Raw genomic sequence first — 27,903 nt, forward strand, 5'->3', positions numbered from 1 at the left:
AATTGAACTGGACAAAGGATTTTACAACACAGTTGTGTACCAAACTCAAAATCAATATATACTGAGCAATTTGTCTCCACCACCCAGATATAACAAAATAAGTAATCACAGGAGCAGAGCAACATCCTATTCAAACCTGTATGAATGATTCAAATCTAAAAAGTGATTTGAATGGCTTTATTCAAATGCACAGAACTCAATACAGTCGGCACAAATCCATTTTTACTACTCTATACCTGTTCAATTATTTACGCAGGTATATGTTTTATTTAAGCTGCATCAGAACTGGGCTTTGTATTTTTAATAAACGGAACAGGTTATTGAAGTTGACTAACACACAGTCCCCTGTGCAATTGCACTTGTGTTGTTGTTCTCTGTATATGAATGGAATAATCCTAACCCAGTTTTTTGCTACAGTACCCTGTAGTTTTCCCCATCATAGAAAGACACTCAATGAAGTGGATGTGGCAGCGCAGTCCTTAAATCTCCAGCTTCTTACCTTTGGAGTCCAGCAGCCCTTGACAAGTTGGAAAGTACATCACAAAACCTCCACATTCGGCATAAGTACGTTTGCAGGCAGTAAGACAATGAGAACAAAACGCTCATAACCCCACGCTAATTTTAATGGGACAGTGGTGGGAAAGTGTGTTCTGTCAAGGACACAGCTTGCACTGCTCTGTGGATGCGAAAAAAAAAAAAAAAAAAAACAGAACATTTCCATTCAGTTTCTTAGAAAGTCCCTTATTGATCATCCATTACCACCTCCATGAGCTCTAACACATAACCCAGAGGGAAAGCTTATTACAAAGTCTAAAAAAAAAAAATGTGCGCCAGGGCATCACAAAGGAATTACTTCTTTCTTTCCCTCATGTTAAGATTTTTTTTTACCAAGTAAGTGCTTAAAAGGTGTGATTTAGTGCAGATGAAACATCTCTTAATCCCCCAAGTCTCTTTTACTGTGTCTTGCTTTTATTCTCTCTCTCGCTCTGCCACTCACAAGTCTCTGGGGAAAAGTCATATATTTATATCAGACAGTCGTGAGATAATACGTCTTGTGTCTCACCCCCCCCCCCTTATAAAAGTAGCTTTTAAGTTCTGATACACCCATCTTCACCCGTCTCTGGGGGTATTTACAGCAGATGGAAGATTCATCTCAGTATACTGCACATGCTATTTAAACAAGCAGAACCTGAATTTTACATACCGGCTCGCACTGCAAAGAAATGTTTAACCCTGTAACTAGGTCTGGATAGTCTCATGTGGAGTGCTATTTTGTCAGGTTTAGGTGATTATGCCCATGCTGTAGTTGTATAATGGAAACACACATTTTAAGCTGTTTTTAAATGAAAGACACGTATATTCTAACGGCTCATGTACACCTTTGCTTAAAAATATATATATTTGGATAGAGTGAGTAAGATTACCATTTTCCTACCGTCCTTCAATAACAGGAAATCAAAACACAGCAAACCTGTAAACGCATTTCTAGTATGGTTTCCATTTTTGTTATGGGTGCAGGCCAAAACGATATGCATGCAAAGTTGTTCCCTTTATTTCATTTTTTTTTGTAACAAATGGAAACCTGCACCCCTCTCCCTCCAATAATTCCTGTAGATCACTCCTCAAGGAGCATCAGAGAGAGTAAAGCAGATGCAGCAGCTTGAATTTCTCAGGTGCATTGATCTCCTTTTTCTTCCAATGGTATTTAAACAGAGCACAGAGCCGTTGATTGAAATTCCTCTCACATTGCTCCCTGCCTCACAGTCCTCTCAGCACTGTAACTAAACCCATCACAGATACACATTAACGCATTACTGCTATTCACTGGAAACACCAAGCTCTTCCTACTTCCAGCACCGGCACACACAAACTATGCAACCGATTCATTACATTTGTATTCTTCCTGCTATCAGTATTGTTTAACACGCTTCTAGACTGGGGTGTTGGGCTGCATTTCACAGTTGTGGAATTTATTAAAACACAAAGGGATCTAGAAACCACAGCACAATTCTGCTTGTCTGGTACTGTAGTTACAGCCCCCCCCCCCCCCCCCGCCCCCCCAATTTCTAACAAGCATGAAATATACAAAAAACACAGTGCCCCAGCCTTGTGCTGTATTGAATGTCCATGAAAAATAACAGAAATGGAATGACTGAGAAAGGATCCTGTAATAAGGTTGTCCGACACGGATGAAAGACAGATCATTTACTAACTGTTGCACATCAAAAGGTGTGCATCACAGGGTTTTTTATTTTTTTTCCCCAAATCACACTTTAAAATGCAACAGAACATATAAAAAAGCAAGATCTGACGGAACTTAAAACTCTTTGGTTTTACCTTGTACTGAATTACTATACAGCACATTACACTACATTAACTGATAATAAACCCATTAGATAGTTTAGCTTCTATTAATTGCATACAAGGAATACAAAGTGTATCAACATTTGCAAAATGCTGCCTATTCTTTACATGCATTACCAGATTTTGCAAAGAATTAATATTTTAAATCTCAAATCAAAGGACAAATTACACCCGCTGTTTAATTATATGACGTGATACTGTACTTTAAGAATGAATACAGCAAAGCACTACCTGAATTATCCTAGTTTGCACTGTAATTGACCTGGTTACATACATTTAAATGGCAGTATTCAAGATTCAAATAGAACTACGGTACTGTGCATTTTCCGAACCCTTTACAGTCATGCCATACTTCACAAGTGCTATACATTTTAAATGAAGTTGCTGCAGTATGCGTAATGATAATTTAAGGCCTCGGGTACTGTGTGGATTGGAAATGTCTGGCTATGTCTCCACTGTTCATTAAATGTGAAAAAGGAAAGGGTTTTAAAACACTTTGTAGCTCTCCGTGTACGCCATGATACTTGCTAAAGAAATGTCCTGCACAAATCTCATTACAGCTGGCCGTGTGGCTCTCTAGATCAGGGGTTCCCCACCTTTACCTGAGGCTCATTTTGAAACTTCTATTTGGCCCGCGGCCCATTACAGCCTATTTAATGAATTCCAGAGTCAGTTGAGAAATAATGAAGTTTTTTCTTCTGCTGGTGCATACATATTAAAACAGCATCACACATTTATTTTGTTCTTTGACGTTTTTGCTGTTGCATCCTATCGACCAATCATTATCGCACATGGTTCTGAACCACTATGCAGCAGACTGAAGTCTGACACACACTGCGCACTGTATACACTGGTGTCTACAACCGTGTCGCCAGGGATAACAATTACACTACTTCAGCACTCATATTGCTTCAATCTTGTTCAAATGTTTTAATTTGTGTTTCTCTCTCAAATCTAACACTGTTTGGATTGTAATGTACTATACAAAAACACATACGGAGCAGATGACAGGTTTCATGTTATATTTCCCTCTGCGTTCAGGTTAACTTGCCTGGGTTCGCCTACATTTTAAATTTTCACCGACTGGAATACGACGTTTTTGTTTGTTTTTTTAAATCTGAATCAGCATAAAGCAGAGGGAACACAAAGCCACGCGGTTTCATGAGACTTCGGTTTCAGGCCACTGCATGGCACACCAGGGGAGACTTGGGGTGATGCAGCAAAGTTGCCTCAGACTAGAGCCCCTTTCACACTGGCATGCTCTGCCCAGGTCGGGATCCAGTGTCATGCAGGTTGGCTATGCGATTTCACAACGTTTTTGATAAAAAGCAGGGTTGACCTGGCTGACAGACGCACAACATGCGGAAGCCTCTTGTTACGGACGCTTCCATCCAAACGTCTCTGGATTGAACAGTCAGCCCATATGTTGATAAGTGCAAATGTTTCTTCGTACCTGCTACAATCTGGCTCACGGTGCTTCTCAAATCAACAAAAATATGACTAAACAGAATAAACAACAACATTCCTTACGGAAGTAAAACCTTCATGCAGGCATGGCTGCTTGTTATTCTGCTGGCTCACGAAAAGCCGTCATGCATGTTGTCTTGCTCAACCCACATCTTGAGCGTACGACTCAGGTACGTGGTTCCACACTACGCAGGACTGTGACCCGGGTAGGAGTGCCAGTGTGAAAGAGGCATGAGTCTCCCAATCTCCTGGAACCATGTTTCAAACCACTGTTCCTGAAAAAGTGGTCATCAGCTTAAGAATTATTATTCAGAAAACTACCAATTCATATTAAAACTGCATATGAATATCTATTAAAACACACAGCACGTTAATGCCTTCGCTCTCTTTCCCTTTAGTTTTTTTGTTTGTTTGTCTCCCCCCATCCCCCAAATACAAAATCAGCAGTTCATGACACTAAGTGGGTCACGAATAAAGTAGCAAAGCCACATAAGTAACGATACCAAAGCCTACCTTTTGACAAGTACACAGATTCAATTCCAGGCTCCGAAACTTCTTCTAATCATGTTTAACAAATACAATGCATAACTACTTGTGTGATTTTCATAAAGGATTCCCAGGATTTATGCCAGGGGAATACAGCAAGCCTCTGGGGAAAAGACAATCCCTGCATATCTGTCACATCCTCAACAGCAGAGTAAATGAACGAGAATCAAGTGAAGCAGTAGGATTCTCTTGCAATATTAACAGATTTTACATCATATGACTTGCAGTTATTTGTTAAAGCATCTTACAATAACAAGATCAAAGTCTCCAAACGTTGATCATTTTCTAAATCTGTGCAATAGTGCGAGTTATAATATTTGCATACAGTACTGTGGCTGAGTTTTCTGTAACAATTTGGTAGAAAACAGTAAATCATTTTTTATATTTATTAGTATATTTTTATTAACAGCTTTTTTAACCTCCCGGCATTGGTGAAAACGATTCTTTCTAGCTACTTCCTAATATCCTGTATGTCTCTGAATGTTTGCTTAAAAAATAAAAAAATTAAAATTCCGCGAGTGTATTTCAGGTTCCTAGAACTGTCAAAGTATTGCAATAGTTCATGAGAGGTAAAGAGAACATTGTGTCCCTGTTTAAAACCAGTGCAAAGTTTACACCATGTAACCTATTTAATAAACCAAACCAAAGATGTATGTTATAATACAAGGAACAGAAACAGCCAAGAATACCAATTCAGCTTCTGTATATGGAATTGATTTTTTTGGGGGGAATATAGTTAGAAAGTTATTAAATCATAGTGTGACAGAACCTTCCTTTAATATGCATATCCAAGCATGGCCACTGGTCTATTCTCTCTAAAAATAAAATATATATAAAAGGAATGATTGCCAACGGCATTTTGTTTTGTTTAATTTGCAGTCACTTTAGACTCTGGCATTCATTCAGAGAGACTTGTTTCCCACACACCCATCTGCTCACAAGGATTCCCACCCCCCACCCCATCTGACTTCCGGTTCACTTTGCCTGAACTGACACAAAAAACCCCAAAATGTCACAAATGCATTAAGAGCATCAATAGCAGCAGGAACACCCTTGTGTGCAGAAAGAGGGTTCTCTACTTGCATTGCAATGAGTGACGGGGGAGTTGAGGCATGCTGGCAGTGCAGTGGATTAGAATGTTCAGGTGGAAGTCAAACTTCCCAAAAGTTCAAATCCCAGTCTCAACTTTTGGCTGTAATGAATATAAATCACGTGAAAGATGACTGATTCTGCAAGGCGTTTTTAATGACTATGAATGGGGGTTTTTTCTCAAAACTAAAGCTACACACTACAGGCATGTAGGAGCGTACCAACAGACACCTCCACTATAACCTGTCACTGGGTGTTACACCTTCATCAGCCTTTGTACATGCTAACCAACTGCGAGACAGATATTTGCTGGTCAGTTAATAACTGGGAGGGCGAGGCAGCTACTGAACAGAACCATTTACACACTTTTTCTACTCTAGTTAATGTAACTTTTTGTGGGTTGTATTCCAGCTCTGTAGCGTGAAGAATTGCGTGTTAAAACAACTTATACACCTCAGCAGAAGCCACTACAGTGCCATCTAAGCACCAGCTACCCCAAGAATAACATCTGGTGGTCTGCTGGCCATCATGCTGTTATGCTAACAAACCCAGATTCAGAATAAAAGGCCCTTTAACTCAGAAGCTGAATAGCCCATCTTTTCTGCAGTTCTTATCTTGGCAGAGCTGGCTATTGAATTCAAATACAAGCTGGAGACTAATTTGAATGCATTAGACTATATTACTTTACAGTGCTTTCAATGACTGTCATTTTGTTAAGAGTATGCAGGGCATTATTATTACCAGCAAGGTTTTGGCTCGTCATGTTCTTTTGTTTTTTTTCTTATTCTTCTTCTGTAAAGTCCTGCTCATGGTTCCTGCGTTTGCTCCGGTGGGGGGGGGGGGGGTTGGTTACACACCTCGTCAGCTCACATAACAATCCCTTTTGTGACATATCTCCAAACGGTTCAGATCCCAACCTGAACAGTTGTGCTGGGAGACGGTGAACCATCACATACTGTACAGTACAGACCATCAGCTCACAAACCTGCTGGCACAGTGATCTGCAATGCCTGCTGCCAGCATTCATAATGCAGTGTACATACACATTTGCAAACCAGTGTTCAGCAGGTCTCAAGCCTACCCTACTTACAGAATGCCTTTGGATTGCGTGTACAAATTATGTTCTGAAAGTCAACGGGATTAAGAAAAAAAACTAAAACATGAAAATTGTACTGACAACGGCTGGAGCTCAATGTTCCTTGGAAATATGAGAAACACATGCCTCATTTAAAACTGTAAAATAAAGCTGTTCATGTTTGCATGTGTACCTTTTGGGATAGCAATGATGGACTAGTTGTGTATCAAGGCACTGTCTACGCAATTTGTATTACTAAATAATACCTGTATATCGCTCGACTCCCCCGTGATAATGAGATCACACCCACAGTACCTGCTACCTCTACGGATCTACACCAGTGATAATGAACTGATCAAATAAATAAATAAAAATATTTTGTTGCCATACAAATGAACACGAAAGTAGCTACAATACACCTGAAACGAGCTGCGACTTTCACAACACTAGAGCGCCCCCGGCGCCACGTTAGCAGCGCACAGGTGCCACAGGGAACAGAAAGGGGCGTAGCATCAGTAAAACAAACACACTCTGCCTGGCCGGGACCACAGTCGTCTTAATCCTGGCTCTCCACAAAAACACACACTTCATGGCTATTAATTACTTCCAGGCCAGCGAGTTTACAACATCAATGGCAAATAGGAGTGCTGAAAATGGGAGGAAAAACACCACATTATACAACAATTATTTAGTGCACCTGTTCAAGGGCCATGCGGAGAAAGAAAGCCTGCCCTCCTATCAAATCAGCGCACTGCAGACAGGGGTTATTGACCCAACATTAGTCCCGCCCCAGTACTGTATCAGCTCTTTGCAACTTGATAAAGTACAAAGGTTCATCTGAGGTTTTTTTTGCAGTCGCTATAGTAAACATTCAAAACTGATTTTAGAAAAAAAGCTCCATGTGGTGTAAACTTGGTCAAAATCTATTTAATCCTTTCTGAAACTGAAGCAACTAAATAAAGGCCATAGCTTTCACATTAAGTACACGCATATAAAAGCTGTCAGGCTGTAAAATGATACAGTAAACGCAGCAATCTCACAAACTTAGAAAAACCCACTTTACCTATTTTATTTGACCCCCCCCCCTCCCCCCCCCATTTAGATTTTTCTGATTTCCAGACCAGATCTTCAACATAAGAAAAGTCAGAACAATGATATTGCTTAAAAAAGGTAAGAAAATCTAAATTTAAAACTGGGTTAGCACTCCTTTAAGCCGATAGCATTAGACATTATCAGTGTACTTTCACCTACAGACTCGAAGACGGATCGTTGTATTTTGCATGTAACTTCTCTACATTAAAGCCTTGTTTACGAAAACTTTGAATAACATCTATTTTCGTTATATATTATATATATATATTTACATATAATATATATATATATATATATATATATATATATATATATATATATATATATGTGTGTGTGTGTGTGTGTATATATATATATATATATATATATATATATATGATATATATATATATATATATATATATTCCTGCTTATATTAATACTCTCAGAGCTGCTTAAGACGATTACTGCTTTGAAACTGTAAGACGACGTCAGAAAGCCAGTTTCTCTGTACTCCTGAAATCCCATAAAACAAGCACTTTTCAATTACATGCCACTGCAGTGCAAACAAGAGAGAACGTGCAAGTCATTTTACAGTGCTGGAGCATCCTAGATAAAGTCAGACATGGCCAGGACTGGTGCTTATAAGAAAATACAGTGCAAGTAGTTGTTCTTATCAAATTTCTTGGTCAGAAACCAATTTACTTCCAAGCTGTAGAGCTAATAGTTTATGTGCTGCGCATCTAGAATCAGTTCATAAAGTTTAACTGTTGTGAAAAAAAAAAAAAAAAAAAAAAAAAAAAAACAAAACAAGAACATATAATCCATGTCTGAGGCTTGTAATCGTACTCATGCAGATAAAGAAAAAATAAATCACACACAGAGTTCAGCCTACGAACCTGTTACAGAAAGCATGTTATTGGTGGATGCAGAAACTCTAGTTTCTTGTTGCTTGTTATCGTCATTTGGGCTGACAAGCAGCCGCTGAGAAGGCAAGCGAACTGGGTTAGGACAGTGTCGTCCCCGGGGGCAAACGGTAAAATATTTGCCTAATTTCTGCTGTGACAGTGCGATGCAGGCTGTTGTTAAGATAATTAAATGTGACTCCTTGAATGCAATGATCTGTAATGGAAATCCCTGGAGACAGCCCAGCGGGTTCACAGTCTTATCAGCTACAACACATACAACTCACTGGAACCGTGCCAGTGGGGATAGAAAACCTAGCGATTTCACCAAGATGTCAAGAAAGAAAACAAAATGAGGAGTCTGCCAGCACTAGTTTTACTCACTAGTTTTTTCCTTTGTTACTCTCACTTTCCCATTCTTCCAGACAACTCCCAGGTCAAAAATGAAGATGATGAAGACGAAGAAGAACGGAGCAAAGCGTCACCTTCTTCAATGTCCCCTGACCACCATTCCCCAATGTTAACACGTGTGTGGTTCTACAATTACTTTGATACATTCAACTGTTACTTCTTTCAATGCTATCATTTAGAAAATGTTCCTATCCTCACTAAAGGAAATTCCAGTATAAAACAGAAAAAAGGTAGAGGCAGGAGTCAAAAAATGATGTCTTAAAAGTTTCATTATACAAAACAGCATTTCGAAAAGTATGTTTTAATGCCTTCCCCACAATGTGTGTGTGTATATATAAATGCGTATGTAAAATATCTTTGCAAACTATAGTTCTAGAGAAGCAGCTATGAGTTCACATCCTATATGTGGCAGTCTTCCTCTACCACCACCAAGGTGCTGGTGCTCACCTGTCATCACGCTGATGAATGACCAACATGTTTATTAATATTAACATCCCAGAGTGTTGCAGAATTGGCTTCAAATTCAAATGAGGACTCCCTGAAGACAGACAGGAAAGTCTTTGCTGTAGGAATCCATGTTTCGGGCCAGAGCAAGAGAGTTCGAGATCTCAATACTGCTAATGAACAAATTAAGAATTTTTAAGCCTGGACCAGTTCCATTGCCTTCATCAGCAATCTCTACATTTAATAAATCAGCGAGGGTGCTACAATGGAACAGTTGCAGACCACTCAAAAAACTGCAGGTACAGTACTAGCACCATAGTGACTGCCAATGGCCTGGCACAACACTGTAAAACGGAGACACACTGCCAACACTTGGCACATGCCGCCCCTATTTATAAGCAAGCAGGTGCTCATGGGTTAAGCAGAATTGCAATAGGGGTGCTCACAGGTTACTAGGTAACAGAATGTGGTTTCTGAAAACTAATAACTAAATTAGCATTGGTTCCTCCCACTCCTCAGTCTAGAACAAGCTCCCTCAAAATGAATTGGTTTGGATCCATTCTGTAAATACCACCCAGGATTCTATATTCTGAATGTTTTCCTAGTTCAATGTAGCTCAGGTAGGGAGAATAAGATTAAGAATGAGAGAATTGAGATGTTCATTATCAGACTTATTTCCTTGTTTAGTTCAGCACCTGTCCCCAGCCACTATGAGTAGCTCCGCAGGGACGCCTGCTGGAGAGACTGGGGCTGGCACAGGTTCTGCTTTCGCACAGGGCAAGCCACACCAGTACATAAAAACCTCCAGTTATCCACTTAACCCGTGAACACAAATGCATTGTACCATCACACAGATGAAATGCATAGTACTACAAATATATACATGTTCCCAGTGCTGGTTTCATCACCTCTCTGCAGATCAGAAATCCTGCAACTTGAAAAATGATGCATGTTCCTGCAGCCTAAACAATATGGCAGTGACCGAGTCCATGCATACAGACAAAATGTGCTGCTTGAGCGGTATCAGACAAAGTCAATTGCCCAGTCCTGTCTAAGCTCAATGTACTGTATGGTAGGTGGGATCCAAAGATATGTGATAAAGTGCAGTGCAGGTCGTTAGAAAAAACAAACCATGGTTTCTTTTTTATACTTTCATTTTTTTTTGGGGGGGGGGGGGGGGGGGGGTCTCTCACAATTTTGACATGCATGATTGAGCATTAGTGACAACTCAGTCTCACAGCCAGGTCCCTCATTAACTGCCGAAAACAAAACCAGGGCTTGTGCGAGCCAGCCAGCCCGAACAGACAGAGCAGAATCAACACAGCCCATTTACGAGGTTTGATTTCTGAAGTGGCATTACCATAACTGAAAATAATTCACCTAGCTATTCTAGGAATACATTTCCACATAGTACCTTAAGCCATCTTCCTACAACAGAAGTTAGTTAGTTCTCATTGCTATTCAGCAAGCCCCCATAGTGCATTAAATTGTGACACTATTTCAATAACTAGTTACAAAGAGAACACAAAAGAAAGTTTTTTTTTGGTATTGCTTTTTTTTTTTTTTTTTTTTTATAAAACAAGATTACATTTTGTTGTTTTGCAATTGCAGAATGAGGACCACCTTCAAAATGCACTGCTTCATGGCTTTTTATTTAGGATTTAAATCCTTAGTAAGTGCAACCTAACCCTATTTCTCACATCCCTTCCTGCATATTCTAGCTATGGAGATGGAATACTTACACTGCAGCATAATGTATTAACATGAGACATGGATTTCTATTAACATTTCGAAACTGAACTTGCGCAGAGTTTAAAAACTTTAAAATACTACATTTAAAAACGAACATAAAAGTCTAGTTGACCACAAGTTTATTCATTGCACCCCACTATTGGGCCCACAACTGCTGTGCCAGAGGGACACCAGCACAGACATCTGCAAGTATAGAGTCACTTCCAGAACTCTTTCTGAACTGCACAGCTTGGCATGCAACAGAAGGTCCTGTAACCCGTGTATCTGACCTGGTACTTCTCAGCTGGATTGTCCAGCCCTGTATAATCCGAGAGTCCACGCAGGGCTGAGATGGCATTGCTCAGGAGTCTGCCACAGCAGGTGGGCATGAACGTGCAGCTGGCAACAGGACGCTGCCAAGTACTTTAAAATCAAAGTCTTTTGACACAATGCAAATCAATAAAAATAAAAAAGAAAGTATACCAGGCGAGGATCGCGGCCAACCCAGTTATTTTATTTTATATTATCTGAAAAATATTTAAAAATGGCCAGTAGCTAAACTAAAAGAAAAAATAAATCCAAACGAATGACTTACTGTACAGTACTTCCTCTTGCTTGTCTCATAATAGCCTTGACAATATCTTTCGCTCAGTGTTTCCATGAAAAGCAATGAATGCCTACTGAGTGAGCTTTGGACAGAAGCAATTAAAAGATAAACAAGACCATCCAAACGCAATATATTCTAGAAGTAGAAAGCAAAATAAATAAATAAATTCAAATGGTTTATTTTCTGTAATCTTCAACATAAAAATTTCCCTCCTAATAACAAAACATTAACTAAATTGCCCGTCAAAGTGTATCAAATACAAATATTTTAAAATTAGGAAAATAAAAATCGCAACAGCAGTATTCTAAATAAGTGCAAGGCGTAATGGCAAATAAACTAAATCCATAGTAATTGCTCCTGCTTGCTGCTTACCCTGCACACAAATACCTTTTAATGTACTGTAACAGCCACAAGCTTCAAGTCAATTTCACTGTGCTTGTAACACTGATCCTACAAAGTTCTCAGATAAAGTAAATCTTTAACAAGAAACCTGGCAACTTTTTCAAAAAACATACAAAGTTTAAAAAAAAGACACAGAACTACAAAGGCATCTATTGTCTCCACTTCAAAAGCGTTACAACTCTCTGAAGAAGTGCAGAACACAAAATTGAAGAGATGAGCTTGGTTATTTCTTATTAATCATAGAGAACTAACTAAATAAAAAATGTTTTTAAACAAAAACGTTTAATTGAATTCAGTATAGTCTGCAGCTTAACATGAAAGTATTTAAATAAAATGTTTTACATGAAAATCGAGAAAACTTGGGACAAGGCAAACGGGTTTAAAAAAAAAAAAATCATTAACTGAAGTTTGTTTATTACAAGGAATCCACGGAGTTGGAAACAGCCTTTCAGGGATTGTCCTGAGAAATCACACCAGGTGCGCAATGCTGGTTAAATTAACAGACGCTAAATCCAGTCACTACAGGCAAAACAAATCCATAATAAAATTCATTAGCACCCAGACAGCAACATTTATGCTGACAAAGTAATACCCGACGCAACAAGGAAACACAAATAGTGAAATGCATCACAGAGAGCGCTATGCCAGTTTTATAATTATAAGCACTTTGTCATCTAAATGAACTCAAATGTCTGCTTGCTGTGCAATGTCTCGGTCTTTAAAACAGTAATCATAGTCCACCTTCCATCCCCCTCTGTACACTGAATCCAGTTATGCCGCTTGATCTTTCAACATCAGAATTTGACAGTTTTTTTTTATTTTTTTTATATTATAGCTGACTACAAGCATCAGAAAAAAAAAAAAAAAAAAAAAAGGCCAAGCATAGTTCAAAATAATGTCATTTCCTCTCTCAATACTGGACGGCAATTGAAAGGGGAGGCAGATAAAACGATTTGTATTTAACATGACATTTCTTCGGAGTGTAATGAAAGTTTTGTGGATAATTCCACTTTTCATACCTTCATCTGTGTATTTAAAAAAAAAAAATAAATAAATAGAAAAACACATTTGGCAAAAACAAAGGATTGAGGACTGCAGAAAAAAATGCATACAAATTTAACTATTGGATACGCACAGCAATACTCTTGCTTTATTATTACTAGGCCTACAGTGAGCTGATATACAGTAGATTTAACATAAATCAAGTTGCAAGGGTGGTGGAACTAGGGGTGCAGTAGCATCCTCTTGGCTCTGCATGGCTTTCATCATTTACAGGGGTTACAGTTTTGTTTAATCGCTTTCCGCACCCCCACTTTAAAAACTGTTCCAGTGCCACTGGCACAGTGCAGTGCATACTGGTGACAAGAGTATAACGTTACATTTACACTGACCAGGCATCTACAGTGCAGTACTGCGGTTACCTGGTTTATAAAGTTTTGCTGGTCGTGAATCAAGCTAAAAACAAATGCTGAAAATGACTTAGTCAGTGCAAATATTACACTGGACATGGAATCACTGCTGTAAACAAACACTCAGAAGGTAAATATTCCACGTGCAGTTCATTCCCCCCCCTATCAAAATATACAAACACATGAAGAAGTGAGCAGCTCCTCTTGTCTGGTAAAAAGGTGAACATACCTTTCAGCTAGGCCTGCCTCAACATGTAAGATCAGCAGCCAGCCATCCGCATCCCTTCTCCCTTTCTTTCCCACTCTCTCACACACATTCTTTGAAAGGAACTCGTTGTTACTCACTCACAGCTATTACAGCTCCTTCCCACAATACCGTGCAAGAACAGCCGAGATAGACCATGGATTACTTCCCTTCCCACCCGTTTTTAATTGTCAGTGTGATTATCCGAGTAATATCTGTTTTCAGATGTAGGGCAGAACGTAAAAGATTTACTCCTGGCACAACAGTGCGAGAAGAAAAAGCAGCATTTCCTTTGTGTTACATTTCAGATTAACTGGAAAGTTTGTGTAAATACAGAAGGGTGCTTGCTAAAGGATGCATCAGCGATCACAAAGATTAAAAACAACGCAGAGGTGAAATGGTTAATGGAATCTGACAGAGAATCATACGTACTACAGCTGTGTATCAAATATGAATTTGAACTTAGTTACTAAAACCATTTTATTGTTTTTTTTCATTTTTTTAACATCTTGTTGTATTAAATAATTTTGTATGGGGGGGGGGGAGGAGAGAAATTTAAAAATAATAAAATGTACAGGGCCAGTAAAATTAGAGTATACAGAAGAAAAAAAAAAAACAACAGCTTAACAAGGGCGAATTTTTTTTTTTTTTTTGCATTTTCTTCCATACCAAATACCATATTTGATGTCCTACAGAATGGTAGTATTGCTTACTATTTCAAGTATGCAATACTTGGCCTGTTACACAATATTAAATTGTGCATAGTGGATAAACCCTTTTATATAAGAGATGCACTGACATTATTTCCAGATAGCAGCTTGCTCAAGTGTGACTCAACAGGTTATGCCTGGAAAACAGCTAGAAAAATGTAGCTAAAACTGGCACAGGCAGGAATTCTGAAGTGCAATATCAGCTGAATTGTCTGATGAATAAATGAGTAGAGCTAAATTGGGAGCAGTCAGTTAAACACACACAATAAATAAATACATAAGTAAAACAAATACATACAGCACTTTCTCTGGATCAATAGCTGTACTGAATCAAGGTTCCAGAGAGAAGGACTGCACACCCATGAATGTTTATACTCTGGACACGTTTTCCCTCATTGGGGTTAACAGAATCAGATTAGAAAACATATTTAAAACTGTAGCTGCCACAAAGTTGGAGGTCAAGGTCACAGAATTCATATAGCCCTGCAAACATGTAGGTGTCGATTTTAATGACCTTAAAGTGGCAGATCTGAATGAATTACTTACAATTAAATACAGGAGATTCCTGAAAAATCAGGTTTATAAATTTAAAAGGGCAGAAGTATTAAGATCTGGTCAACCATTAAAGCAGATCCTGAAGTAAGGATCTGAAACAGTGAATTTATATACAAGTACATACTAAAACGGTTAATGAAATCACCATGATTACATCAGGAAAAAGTGGTTAATACTAGTCTAGTTTTGAAAAAAAGTATATTGTATATTATATATATATAAAAATCACACACAGTGATTATAAAGTAAGTTTACCCCATCAACGCACCACATCACTGATGTGGTCAAGTTACTTTCTACTCACCCTGTATATAAAAACACACAAACAAAAAATACAAATTCATCCAGCCTCTTAAGCACGCCTCTTTCAACGACAAGTGCATGTCTATTCTGAGATGCAAAGCGCTGGGTGTTTAAAGTGTGGCACTAGACAAGTTAATAAAAGCTTTAGAAAATAACCAGTCAGTCAGCATGCAAAGGGTGAAATTCCAAAACGATGCAGCATCAACGTCAGTTTAGGAAAACTTCTGCCACAACAGAATAAACATGTAGGCATACACATTCCTGACACTACAGCTCTCCTGCTGGCAAGAAGCCATTTGCTGCACGCAGTGTAAAGTTTACTTGGAAAGAAACATGAAAGCGCCCTAAAATTAACATTCAGGGTTGTTAATTACCAGTTTTGAAACTTGTTAAAAAAAAAAAAAAAAATTATTTAAATTAGAAAAACAATCTTTGGTAGAATGTTCCGCATTATGTTTCATGTAGACTTAATCTGAAACATGAGAAAATAAACAAACCAAAAAAAAAAGAAGTCACAGTAAGGGACTGATATTATTGATCTAAGTATTAGCAGGCCTTTATAACCCCACACTTCTAACCTTGCCTATTGCAGACCTCTTCGTGTTACAAATATATGTTTCTTTGCATCAAATCAATAAAGGGGTAACCAACTGAATTAATGAGGCAGTATTAAGAGCTACTGCTGTTTAGATTAAAGCACACCTCCAGACTGGGTCCTCCCATCCAGCTGCTTGATCTCAGCTGCATTTTCCACCCTTATCAAGTGGCCTACCTGTTTTTCACTCAAAGCGGTGATCTTGGCTTGGAGTTCGTGCAGCTGCTTTTTCAACTCTGCGTTCTGTTAGAAGAAAAGATTATATCAGTACTATATATATATATATATTTTTTAAGTGTCCAGAGGCATGCACACATACTATTTACCATATTTTATAACTTAAATGGAGTGCATGAGGTGATCTAACACACAGGAAAAAAGCATGCCAACATCAGGGGGAAGGTTGATATTTAGTCCAGAGGAGTAGCAGAGATGGGGGCTCCTGACTCCTCTACCTGCTTAGCCATTGCCCTTTGAATGTGTTTTAGGGGAGACTGCTCCTAACTGCACCTTTGTGGTGCCCCCTTGAACACTGAATGATTGTACTGCTCCAGAGGAGATTCTAAACTGAGGTTCTATAGAGGCAAAAAGGTTTTCAGGTAAATGAGGTTTAGTCTGGTAACAGAAGCAGACAGCAGAATGTGCTTTTAAAGAACATCTTACATACAGGTTTTACAGATGCCTGCCAAAGAAGGAATTTAAAAAATGTACAGGTCACCTAATCTTTAAAAATCACAAACCTAACACTTTAGGCATTTAACCCCATTCTCTGCCAGCACTGTATTTGTGTTCCATACTATAATTTTTCCAATTTCAAACCCGACTACAGCATACTGTAGTGGAAAGCCCCCATTGATAGACTATGTGTTTTGAAAAAATAACAACTGCTGAAAAGATCTTTTGTCAAATGTTTGTCTGCTTGACTTGAACAGCTATATAGCAAGAGCAGACTTCACTGAATTACCTTTTTAGCTGGAGGGGGGGGCTTACTGCCCATGCAATAAATGTGGACCAACACAGTATTTACTGAAGATTCCAAACATTTCTCTTTGATTGAATTACCTTGTAGCAAAAAAATATGAACACTATGAACACAGAATTTAAAAGGCTTAGCAAACTTCTACAAGAATGACTATACTGTGGAATACTCCATTTTACTCTACAGCTGGTTTACAGAAGAAAAGCATAAGGGTGCTAATTAACCAACAAAGATTTCAAACAGCATGTCAATGTTACAACAGTAATAGACATGTACCAGTTTAAACAATATTATAAGACTATTTGGAAAGCATTATACAATGTATGTTTCTTTCTTTAAAGCTCAATGAGGTTTTACTTTCTGAAAAGGAGTTTGGCTGACAGCATTGTAGCCTGCCAGTGGAACAGATAACGCCTGTCGCTATTAGCCTGCTTTTGTACTTTATCAATCATGCTAGAAACTTGCATTGCCAAAGTCTATAGTGCTCAAGAGACTGGAGTGGAAATCATAAAAGCTTAAAAACTTCAAGAATTTTAAATATAACCATGTGCAGAAATCAGAAGTTTCCTTTAAGAAACAAACAAATTTGCAATTAATCTAAACAGTGGTAAGATGCAAATACTGTTTATTAATTATTATTAATTTTAGTGGCACACAATTACAAAATGTTCATGAATATCAAAACATTCAAATGTGCATTAATGGCTTAAGCGCATTTCGGTCTGTAACAATATGCAGAAAAAATTAATAAATAAAAAACATCCTTGGTATACAAATCCAATGTGTATGTATGTATGTATATATATAAGATATATATATATATATATATATATATATATATATATATATATATATATATATATTATATTATATATATATATAAGATATATATATATATTTACATTACAAGTTCAGTCAGCCACCAGGTGGCCCCACATGCCAAGTTCAATTCCCATTGTTAGCATAAATAACCATCACCATGTTGGGTTACTCTACAATAGTAAGATCTTTGTGCACACCCCTGTATACTGCATAAATCACAACCCCCCCCCACCCCCAAGCTAAATTTAACCGTATCAAATTAGGAGCAAAGAATTCCAATCTGTGATATTTAAGGTTCCGTTATTGGATAAACAGGATTAAAAAAAAACCCTCAGAAAGCCCAAGAATAAACACGGCAGGCAGAGATGTATCTTGAGTCATCCGTTTGTGGAACAAGCCGGTGAAGGGCATTGCTGTGATTGAGGGTTATATTTAGATACGAGCATCGTACATTAATGTAGCAGCATGTGAAGTGCTAAACAGCAGCAGCAGTAAATATTATAATAATAATAATAATAATAATAATAATAATAAGGGAGAGAACCTTTTTTGCCCACATGTATATAGGCCACTATTTAGAATGGTTCCAGCAAGATCAAATACAATACATTGGATGCTGGGACACATACTCTCAATACATTTTCTGCTTAATCTTAAAAGCACATTAATAATGCGGCTAGTGTAAAACAAGACTAATATGAGAAGGTAATTATGTATAACATGCCCTTTCTTGTTTGGTGTATTTAGTGGAAAGCAGATCAGTAGGGGAGTCATTTGAAGACATGCAAAATGGGCTCTGACAATTTACTGTGCAAACATACAACAACAACAACAAAAGAAAAGATTTACCTGTGGATCCTGCTTCATCTGGGCAACTAGTTTCTGTAATGTCAGGGGAAAAAAAAGAAAGTCAGAACATGAAGCATTAAACAAATACATCTTTTTCAGAAAAATCAGTTTCTTTAAATGTTGGAAGGTATCAGGGCAAACAGCAGAACAGAATATGTTTCCAGTTAGGAAAATACTGCTGCATCTGAAAAAAGCAAAACTCTCTGAACTTGAATAGCCTTTATCCCCTTATTCCTGCTTCCAGGACGATCCAGGCAATCCTTCCCTGTAGACACAGTGACTCCTACTGGGAGAGATGCAGGCAGCAGACTCCTTTGCCAGGGCAATGCTTTTTAATTAGTAGCGGCCAGAGAAGTGGGGGGGGGGGGGGGGGGGGGCAGACAAAATGCAGTCCACCCTCAGAACAACCCCTCTGCTGACCTTCTTCAATTAGATCTGCAACCACAGGGAATGCAGGCTAAACTGACAATGACCCTGAGCTGGTCCATGTGCTTGATTAAACATTTCGCACTGCAAACAAGCCTACAAGCATGCATTTGAAGAGCAGAATGCATTTTGAGGATGAATTAATGTGCCAATTATGACACTCTGACTGCTAGACAAAGCATTAAGACCCACACCTGTTTGCTTGCATAAAGCCCCAAGGCTTTATTTACAGGTCTGTCATTTACATACATAAACGCATGCCCCCATACAATGGCCAAAACTGTCGATGGCACACAATAGTCAGAACATTATGCAGTTACTTACTTTTGCTCCACAAATGTAAAGCTTCCATGTTTTTTTTTTTTTTTGTTTTTTTTTTTTTTTTTTTTTTTTAAGAATCAAAACTAGAACTAGCCATCGCAGAATATTTCGTTGCTTATTATTAGTAACTGTGGTGGAACTTGTGTGTAGTTACAGTGTAACACCAACGAACCTTTGCATTTCTGTGTGTTAAATTTATGTTAAAATACAAATTTATATGGAAACCTAGTTCCTACACAAATTAATTGATTAAGTTTTCCCAAAATGTGCAAATGGGGAGTGTTTAATTGTTTACTTCAATGGGGTTTGTTAGTTCGTAATGTATTGCATTTTAAAGTATTGTAATATTATCCTGGCAACAAGGTAGCAGCTGCTGCAACATAATCTCAAAGAAATTACACCACAGCTGCATCCACATCACAGCGCACAGCCAGATTTATTATTCCAAGAACTCATTAGTTTGAAGAACCAAATTCAGATTGAAAAAAACACTCAATGCCGTTTTGTAAATCATTAAATTAAAAAAAATAAAAGAGAATACAACTAATTTAAAAATGTTCTTCCAGATCTCAACAAGAATAAAGAATAAATATATCTGTTGCGCTAATCCTAATGGCTAATTAGGGACTAGCAAGTGCATTGCCTGCTGTAAACAGAACAGCTCAGGTGATGCATTACAGTTCTGGACATAGTAAACTGTTTGTGCAACAAGAACTATTTAACAAAGGGGGTCTCTGTCTAATTGATCTGAAACTTGAGAACCAGCGTAATCAAAATCAAACGTCTAACAGTGCTATTGTGTCTATTTAGGGTATTTCTGTCTAGAAATGACAGTCCAATTATTTAATAAAGAATGGTGACATTCAGAGGCGCCACCGTTTAGATCAATTGAATAGAACACCAAAAAATGAAACTCAAGTCAGGGAATGCAATAATAATAATAATATCTGCCAACAAAATTTAGATAAATATTTCAAGAAAAAAAACACACCCACACACACAATGCAAAAGTAGCTCATCCAGACTGGTACTTTGTATCTGGACTTCATTTGAAGATGTAGGGGAGGGGAATTGAGTTGGGATCGAATACAGAATGCCATGAACTTAACACTGTAGGAGTATGTAATTAAAAAAACTAATCCTGCACCAAGAACAGAGCACTACATTAAGCGCAAGAGTCAGCTAATAGCTGTGCCGTGCAAGCCAGTCTGCGTGAGAATGAAGCTAGCAAACCCTCCTCTCAAGCAGGGCCCCTTACTGTCCTCTCCTCAATGGATCCTAATTTTTCAGCCACACTAATTAAAAAAAAAAAAAAAAAAAAAAAAAAAAAAAAAAAAAGTCTGACCTTTTCCAGCAAGCCTGGACCTGGTTGAGACCTTCAATGTGGCACCAGATGCTATATTATTGGCTGGAACTGACCCAATGACCCCTGGTACTGGGGGCCACTGTCCTGTAGGATGGCCTGTCTTTACTTGACACATTTTTGCAACCCTGCTCTACACAACAATGGCTTAAACAATGTCATGAGACTGTGTCAAGGTATTTTTCTGCAATAGAAGGATAGAAAAATGATTCCCACTGCATCCATTCCTGCGCTTGTTACCTTATACACTGGCTAATCAAACACGTAATAAAACCTGGAATGGGTGAAAGTGCCTTGGAATAGTCTTATTTCCATCCCTGCAGTATACTTGTTATTACAGTGCTCACCCTTTATAAAACACTATAGTGGGGAGCCATAGTTACAAGACCGTGCTATTTGTGTTCCGCCTTATAATGAGTATAAAAGGGCTGCTGTAATGGCCTTGTGGAGCAAATGGGATCCACGACCCTACTGTGTTATAACCGATTCCGCACTATAACGAGGCGCATTATAACGGGCGAGCACTATTTAGCATTGCTGCCTTAGCTTAAAAATACATCAGTACTAAAATAAAACGTACCATAAATTATTGTAATGCTCATTTGCATTTTGTCTTTTTTCATACAATATATTCCAAAATATCTCTTAGAATAACTATTGGTAACTTTATTAAGGGTAAACAAGTTAGACTAAACCTCCTTTGATCAATACCAGGATGAAAAGGGATTTTTCTGATGTTGAGTAATCAAAGATACAGCTGGAAGTGTTACTACAGCTGTAAAATAAATGTGTTCTTGCTTTATATGTTGAGGAGGGGTGACTTTCAATTTCACTTCAGGATCATTTAAACTAACATACTGTGAATGTTGGTTACCAATCAGAGAAGCCAGGACTAGAACATTTGCTTTTTATAAGACTTCAATTAACCATTTAACACTTGGGTAACTGTTAAACTCTAAACTATTAACACTCCTAATGTTAATGCTTTGCGTCGGTCCACGATTCCATTACTCAGCTCTGCAGCCACTAACCAGCTGATCCAACAGGCTTGGATGTGGCTGTGCCACTGAGCTGCCCGCAAGACTTGTGGAGGCTGTTGAATCTGCACTGAAGTAGAGCCGACTAAGGCACTCCAGACTGCTTGTTTTCGGCAGTGGAGATGAGCAATGTGCCACAGCAGTATCATCATCATCATCATCATCCTTAGCAGAGATGTAAACATAACCAAACAACTACAATGTTACTTGGAAACTGCAGCACTTATTGGAGTCAAGGCCGCAGCAGAAACAAAGTTTGCAACTAACACTGTAGCATTTTAATAGATATATTCTGCCCTGCGGTATTTGTAATCTCCATATGCAAAGGATAGTAACCGTTTATAACCCAGACAAAATTATCACATCACACACACACACGTGAAATGCCTTATATTTCTAGTTAACCATAACAAAAAATTATACATTTGGCAATGATACTTGTAGTCCAAAGAAAAACCATTACAGAAACTTCAGCACTCAAAACCAAAACAAACAAACAAAAAAAAAAAAGTTATTTCACTACATATATATATATAACCTGATGGACTTGTATTTCCACTTTCAGTGCCTCCTGTAAAGTCTGAAGCTCCATCATTAATCTCTTCTCTCTGAATCTCAGTCCTGGGGAGCTTTCGGCCTGTAAAAAAAAGAAACAACTAATTTGTTCACTTATTTTCCACGGCTTGGCAAACTAATGTTACAAGCAAATTGTATTTTATGATTGTATCAAGAGGCCACACATTGCGTATCATCATATGCACACATTTCTATGTAAACGTGTGCATGGGAGGGTAGCTACAGGGGGCAACACTCAATGCTTTTAAAACTGTGTGCAGGAGGCTTCATCTGGGGACCAGATGTGCTGGAAAATACACTGCACCAGTACACTGGCAGCAGGCCTACTGTAAACCTTACATGCAGTTTTTTCTACACTACTGCTATATTCGAACAAACCTTCTGTACTCCAATGACAAAGGACTAGCAGGTGTTAATGTTTTAAACTTCATAACCAAGATGTTGAAACAAACTGTTTATCTGATTTCAAAAATATGTACTGCATTGCCCAGTGTGTGCATTTCGATGTTATACAAATGCAGGGCTTTATCTATTCAATGAGCGATTAAAAAATAAATAAATAAAATAAAAAAAACACTACTGCTTATGCCTATAAAACAGCAACATTCACTTATATCCTAGAAATGAAGTTGACCTCCTTGCTTCGAATGAAACACTGAAGAACAGCAGAGTCTGAAAGTATCTTTTCTGTCTGCATCACTTTAACAAAGTTAATCTGGGGCCTGGCACTCATGCCAGCTACTGGCTCCACTGTGAGCTACCAGCTCAGCACTCCCAAAGAAGCAGGGTATACAAGCATGCATAACCCTTTAGAAAAAAAGTAACAGAAATCAGCCCACTTCTTTCTTTTTAAATCCATAAATAATAAACAAATAAATAAAACTCTCACCGCCTGGCTGCAGAAACCGGTCTCTTCTCGCTCCAGCCCCCTGCAAGAGTGAAAAACATCAAAAGGGTTACAAGAACAATCACATGGTACTGTCAAATTAAACCAGGGTGCCCAAAAACAATCAAAACATACTGGAATGAGAGTAATGATCACGTAACCAAACAACCGACCAGCCCTCCATCTGAGGTTACCACAAGTGCAACCTGCTGCATACGGTTACTACATAAGATTGTCAGGTGTTTTATTAAGCACAACATTTACATATCAAAAGAATTCCATACACAGGAAGTAATTACAAAAAAACACACACACAAATGAGACCACTTAGCATACTCTGGGCTTTCCCTTTCCATAACTATGCTGCTTGCTTCAAAGTCATGAAACAGTAAAGAGACTCACTGTAAACGTGTATACCTTTCACCGGTTTTGAATCCAACTGTACTTGGTAGCCGAAATATGAACATACCACATTTTGAAAATAAAAACACTACGAAGGGCTGAAGAAAAGTATTAGCAAGTGATAACTAATGCAATAAACTATAGTTTTAAAGATATATAGCACATGGCACTTACAGTATGCAGATCTACGGAACTATCTATAAAGAACTGAGATGGTCACATTATGTAGGATGTTACCAGAGTTTTACTGGTAACTATATCCTTACTAATTAGTAAATACAAAATGACTAGGAGAGTTCTTTCAACTTTTCTGAAAGTGGGGGTCCTGCCAGTCCTTACTGGTGCTAAAAAAAAAAAAAATATTACGAAAACATTTTAAGTTTTCAAACAAAAACGTAGATGGAGTCAGAATTTGACTTTTTTGTTGCAAAGACAAGGTCATTTTTGACACACATATCAATGCCAACAACCTTTCACACTTCGGAAACCAGAATGAAACATATTTCTAGAGGACAAACCTGCTTAATGTCACTCCCTGTCAGCTTCACTCATTGAAACGTCCCGGACGAACAGAATTCAATGAGGGAAAGTGCCTGATAATATCACTTGGGTTAATATTATCACACTCTGGTTTAATTTAATCAGAATTTATCAGCCATATTTGCACTTACACTCTGCCAAATACAATATTACGTTTACTTGCAGGCAAGTTGCTGCAGCCAGCTTGCCACTAACACAGCCGCACAATACACTGTAGCACACAGGACTCTGCCATGCATAGATGTATTATTTATTTGGCAGACGCTTTACCCAAGGCGACTTCCATGTGTTCTATACTTCCAACTTCTTATGGTTTTTTAAAATCCCATTACTGTATTTGTAGTTCTACGGCAAAAACAGGCCTTTTTGTTGTTGAAATGCTTCTGTTGCCAGATTACTGCTGAACTCCTCATAAAGTAATCTCTGCTTGCTGTCACATTTTTTTTTGCCCAGTCCGTTTAAAAAGATGTTGACCTGGAGGAATCCAATCAGAATAAGTTGTGTGATCCCACAGAAGGGTGTGTCCTGTTTAAATAAAATAGCTGAAATTGAATACTGGCTCTGGGGATGCCAATTGATAAAACCAGAATAAGCAAAATCTACACGGGTACCAACGAAGTACCAAGTTCAACCAGGTTTATTTTTAAACCTCATTTACAATACCATCTACTGTACAGAGTATCCCATTATAGCCCAAGTTCGATCCCAGGCCAAGGCTTTGGAATAAACCAGCTCAAATTTCTAAAACAGCTACTTTGTGAGAAAGAATAAGTAGTTCTGCATTATGGCATCCAGGGTACTCAGAACATGCACACAATGCCCTCTGTACATTATTATTGTTAATGATCTGATCAGTAAACACACCTACAGTATTCTCTCTCTGACCCTTTAAAACAGGAATGTAACTTCAAAATCAACTGCTACTGCAAAATCAGTTCAAGACTTTTTTTTTTCATATTTATCATAAAGGTCCATCAAATTAAAGTATTTTTTATTTTTTTTTTAACCATGGACCAAATACCACACATTTAGTGAAAAGTTAAAAACTAAATCACAAACTAAAAACACCTGTTTCTAGAAATGTGGGAGTAGATGTGTTCTATAAGAAACAGGATATATAGTAAAACGCAAAAAAAAAAAAAAAAAAAAAAAAAAAAAAAATCAAATTAACTGTATGGATTGATTACAGTTACTCAGCCAGATTTACTCGTTCAATAAAAATACAAAATAATAAATTACAGGCCTCTATAACATGAATGGCAAAAGAATTCAATAATTAAAAAAAAAGGTTAATGTGCATACAATGCTGTCCTTCCCCATGTAAACAATTACGTACAAATAAAATAAAGAAAACAGTAAATAAATCATTTTAGTCCCTGTCTTCATGCAAAGAGATTATTAAGTTGCTCTATGATCATTAGAGCTCTGCCTCGTCTCAGTTAAGCCGTCCGCCAATAGAATCGCACTTCCACAAACATGGAATAAAAGGACACATTAACTTCACCAGACAAGCAAGACTCATTTTCCGAAGAGATGCGTCTCAAAAAAAAATGTAAAGATACAAAAGTAATTTACAGACAGTTTACATATTTCAAAAAAGAAAACAACAACGACAAGTATCTACCGCTGGCAAATAATAACAACAATACTAATAACCTATCTATTATGTCCCGTTACACAAAACTGTTTATTTTGCATAATATAAGTAGCGTGGTCAATGAAAGAGAAATTGTTCTGGTCGAGTTAAGTTGGGAATGTGCCCTCCCTACTGCACTACCCTCACTGTCTTCCAATAGCGGTGTACTTAGAAAATAACACAACTCCAGTCCTAGAATTAGGATCATGAACAAAAACAAAATGCCCCAGACCGCTCCCCCTCGCTGAAAACACAAACGCGTCACTGGAGAAACACTGAAATAACTCGACCGTCTTTTAAAAGTTGCGGTGCATAGAAAAATAAAAAGTTTCATAATAATATAATTTAAAAAAAAAAAAAAAAAAAAAAAAAAGCTCGGCTGCACTTACCCCCCTCTTTCACTCTGCACACAGTCAGCAGCTTCTCTCCTCACACACAAATTATTTAAATAAATATTTACAAACACTCCAGTCTCTATCTGCCGTATCCTTACGCGGATAGCAAATTTTAGCAGAAAGGGTTTAAATTCCCTCCATTGAGTTATAACTGCATTTTTGTTCGATTTGATTTTTTTAAAATTTTGTCTAAAAAAGAGAGAAACTGAGATACAAAACAAGAACTCTTCTTCAATCTCATTCACCCCCGGCCTGAGCACACTGCTTATCAATCCGCGCAGGAAGAGGGAGCTTGAAAGGGGGCCGGGGAAATGAGGAGCGAATGAAAATAAAACGGGTCGACAGCCGCTCAGATCGATTCAGCGACCTCGAAAACCCGTTAAAACGGGGGAGGTTTGCGGCGGTACCCACCGAACCACGGGGAGAAATTGTGTTTGAAAGAGCGAACTACTTTGTGTGACGGTGCGGCGAATTTATTTCACTTTGCCTAAGGAACGGGGGTGCTACGACTCCCATTGCCTAGGGAAAAAACCCGGATGTAAACTCAGTGAAACTCATCTGGAGTGAAGAAACTCAGTGCAACTCAGTCTAGTGCAAAGAAGTACGCGCAGCAATGCATTGAGGTGCTGTACCGCTCGCAGCCGCGGCGACACAGACAGTTATCACAACACAAAGGGGTCCATAGTCCTGCAAGAACCAAACGACTAATCGGCAGCGAGTAATAAACTTAGTTACACACAAAGCTGCTATAACGTGCTCGACAAAGGGGTGTAGTTTAGTACCGGTATGATTACAACAATGTTACCGCGGTTACAATATTGTTGTAATGTAATACCGGTCCTAAATCCTGATTATGAATAGTAATTGTACATCTGCCTTCAACTTTTTTTGTCTCCTGCAAATAATTAGGCAGGTGTGTGTGGTTTCACGTTTTGATTTTCACAAAGAACATTTCCGTTTATTTTGTTTCTGACTCTTTTGGAGGGAGCAATTTTCCACAAATCCACATTTTATTATTTCTATACAGTATTTTAAGCAAATAAATATAAACCCTGAACTGTAGTATTTGTGCACACGAGTAAAGAAATATACTCAGCGTCAATGGCACTTGTCACCCGCATTCTACTGTCAAAGGGGCCAATATCAACGTTTTTCAAATGGTGAGACTCCTGTGTTGTCGGAAAGTCTTTTAAAATATATCCAGTTAGATGAACTGACCTGTGACCAGGTTTAAAACCAGGACAGTCAGTGAGTACACCGTTCTGTGGTTTACATGTGTTGGTCATGTGACAGAAGTGCACTAGTCTCCTGTAACTGCCACAGAACATTAGAACATTTCATAGTTCTGCCCTGCTTTTCTTATTTAGTACCTTTTTAGTGTGTGGACACAATGACATGCTATTAAAGGGATTTTGTGGTGTTTGTCACAGATTGCCACATCAGTCTGGTTAATCACAGTGAAGGAGCACACTGGATCCCTGTAGTAAAATGCTCTCTGTGGTTCCCAGGAGGAAGACAATTTGTGGGCTGGATAACCTTTACTTTAGGTCAGCCAAGGTCGTGATGTGGACTGTTTCCCGTCAGTTTCAGTTAAAAAAAAAAAAAAAAAGATAGTTCGGAGCACTCTTCTTTAAAATTAACTCCTAGCATCATTTTTAATTGAGATATAGATCTCGTGTCGTCCTATAAACATCGATCTTGGTCAGGACCCTCTGAAGCTAGAACCAGCCAGTGCTGAGAATG

General features: G+C 38.2%; 1 protein-coding gene across 6 annotated transcripts in view; it reads right to left on the minus strand.

The window, feature by feature from the left end:
• LOC121294952 (PHD finger protein 21A-like) overlaps window positions 1–26,404 on the minus strand; it is a 48,720-nt gene extending 22,316 nt beyond the window's left edge. For 5 of the 6 annotated variants that reach the window (XM_041219198.1, XM_041219201.1, XM_041219197.1 and 2 more), the window contains exons 1-5: window positions 26,155–26,404; window positions 23,191–23,230; window positions 22,264–22,362; window positions 18,579–18,611; window positions 16,106–16,171 (exon numbers count right to left, since the gene is read on the minus strand). In XM_041219198.1, the coding sequence (XP_041075132.1) occupies window positions 16,106–16,171; window positions 18,579–18,611; window positions 22,264–22,320 (156 nt within the window). In that variant the 5' untranslated portion in view covers window positions 22,321–22,362; window positions 23,191–23,230; window positions 26,155–26,404. Of the gene's footprint in view, window positions 1–4,344; window positions 4,512–16,105; window positions 16,172–18,578; window positions 18,612–22,263; window positions 22,363–23,190; window positions 23,231–26,154 lie in introns of those variants that run through there. The other variant, XM_041219202.1, reaches the window with a different exon arrangement.
• Between the last annotated feature and the right edge of the window lie 1,499 nt (window positions 26,405–27,903).

This window comes from Polyodon spathula, chromosome 19 (assembly GCF_017654505.1).
Source record: "Polyodon spathula isolate WHYD16114869_AA chromosome 19, ASM1765450v1, whole genome shotgun sequence".
Classification (NCBI taxonomy): Eukaryota; Metazoa; Chordata; class Actinopteri; order Acipenseriformes; family Polyodontidae; genus Polyodon; species Polyodon spathula.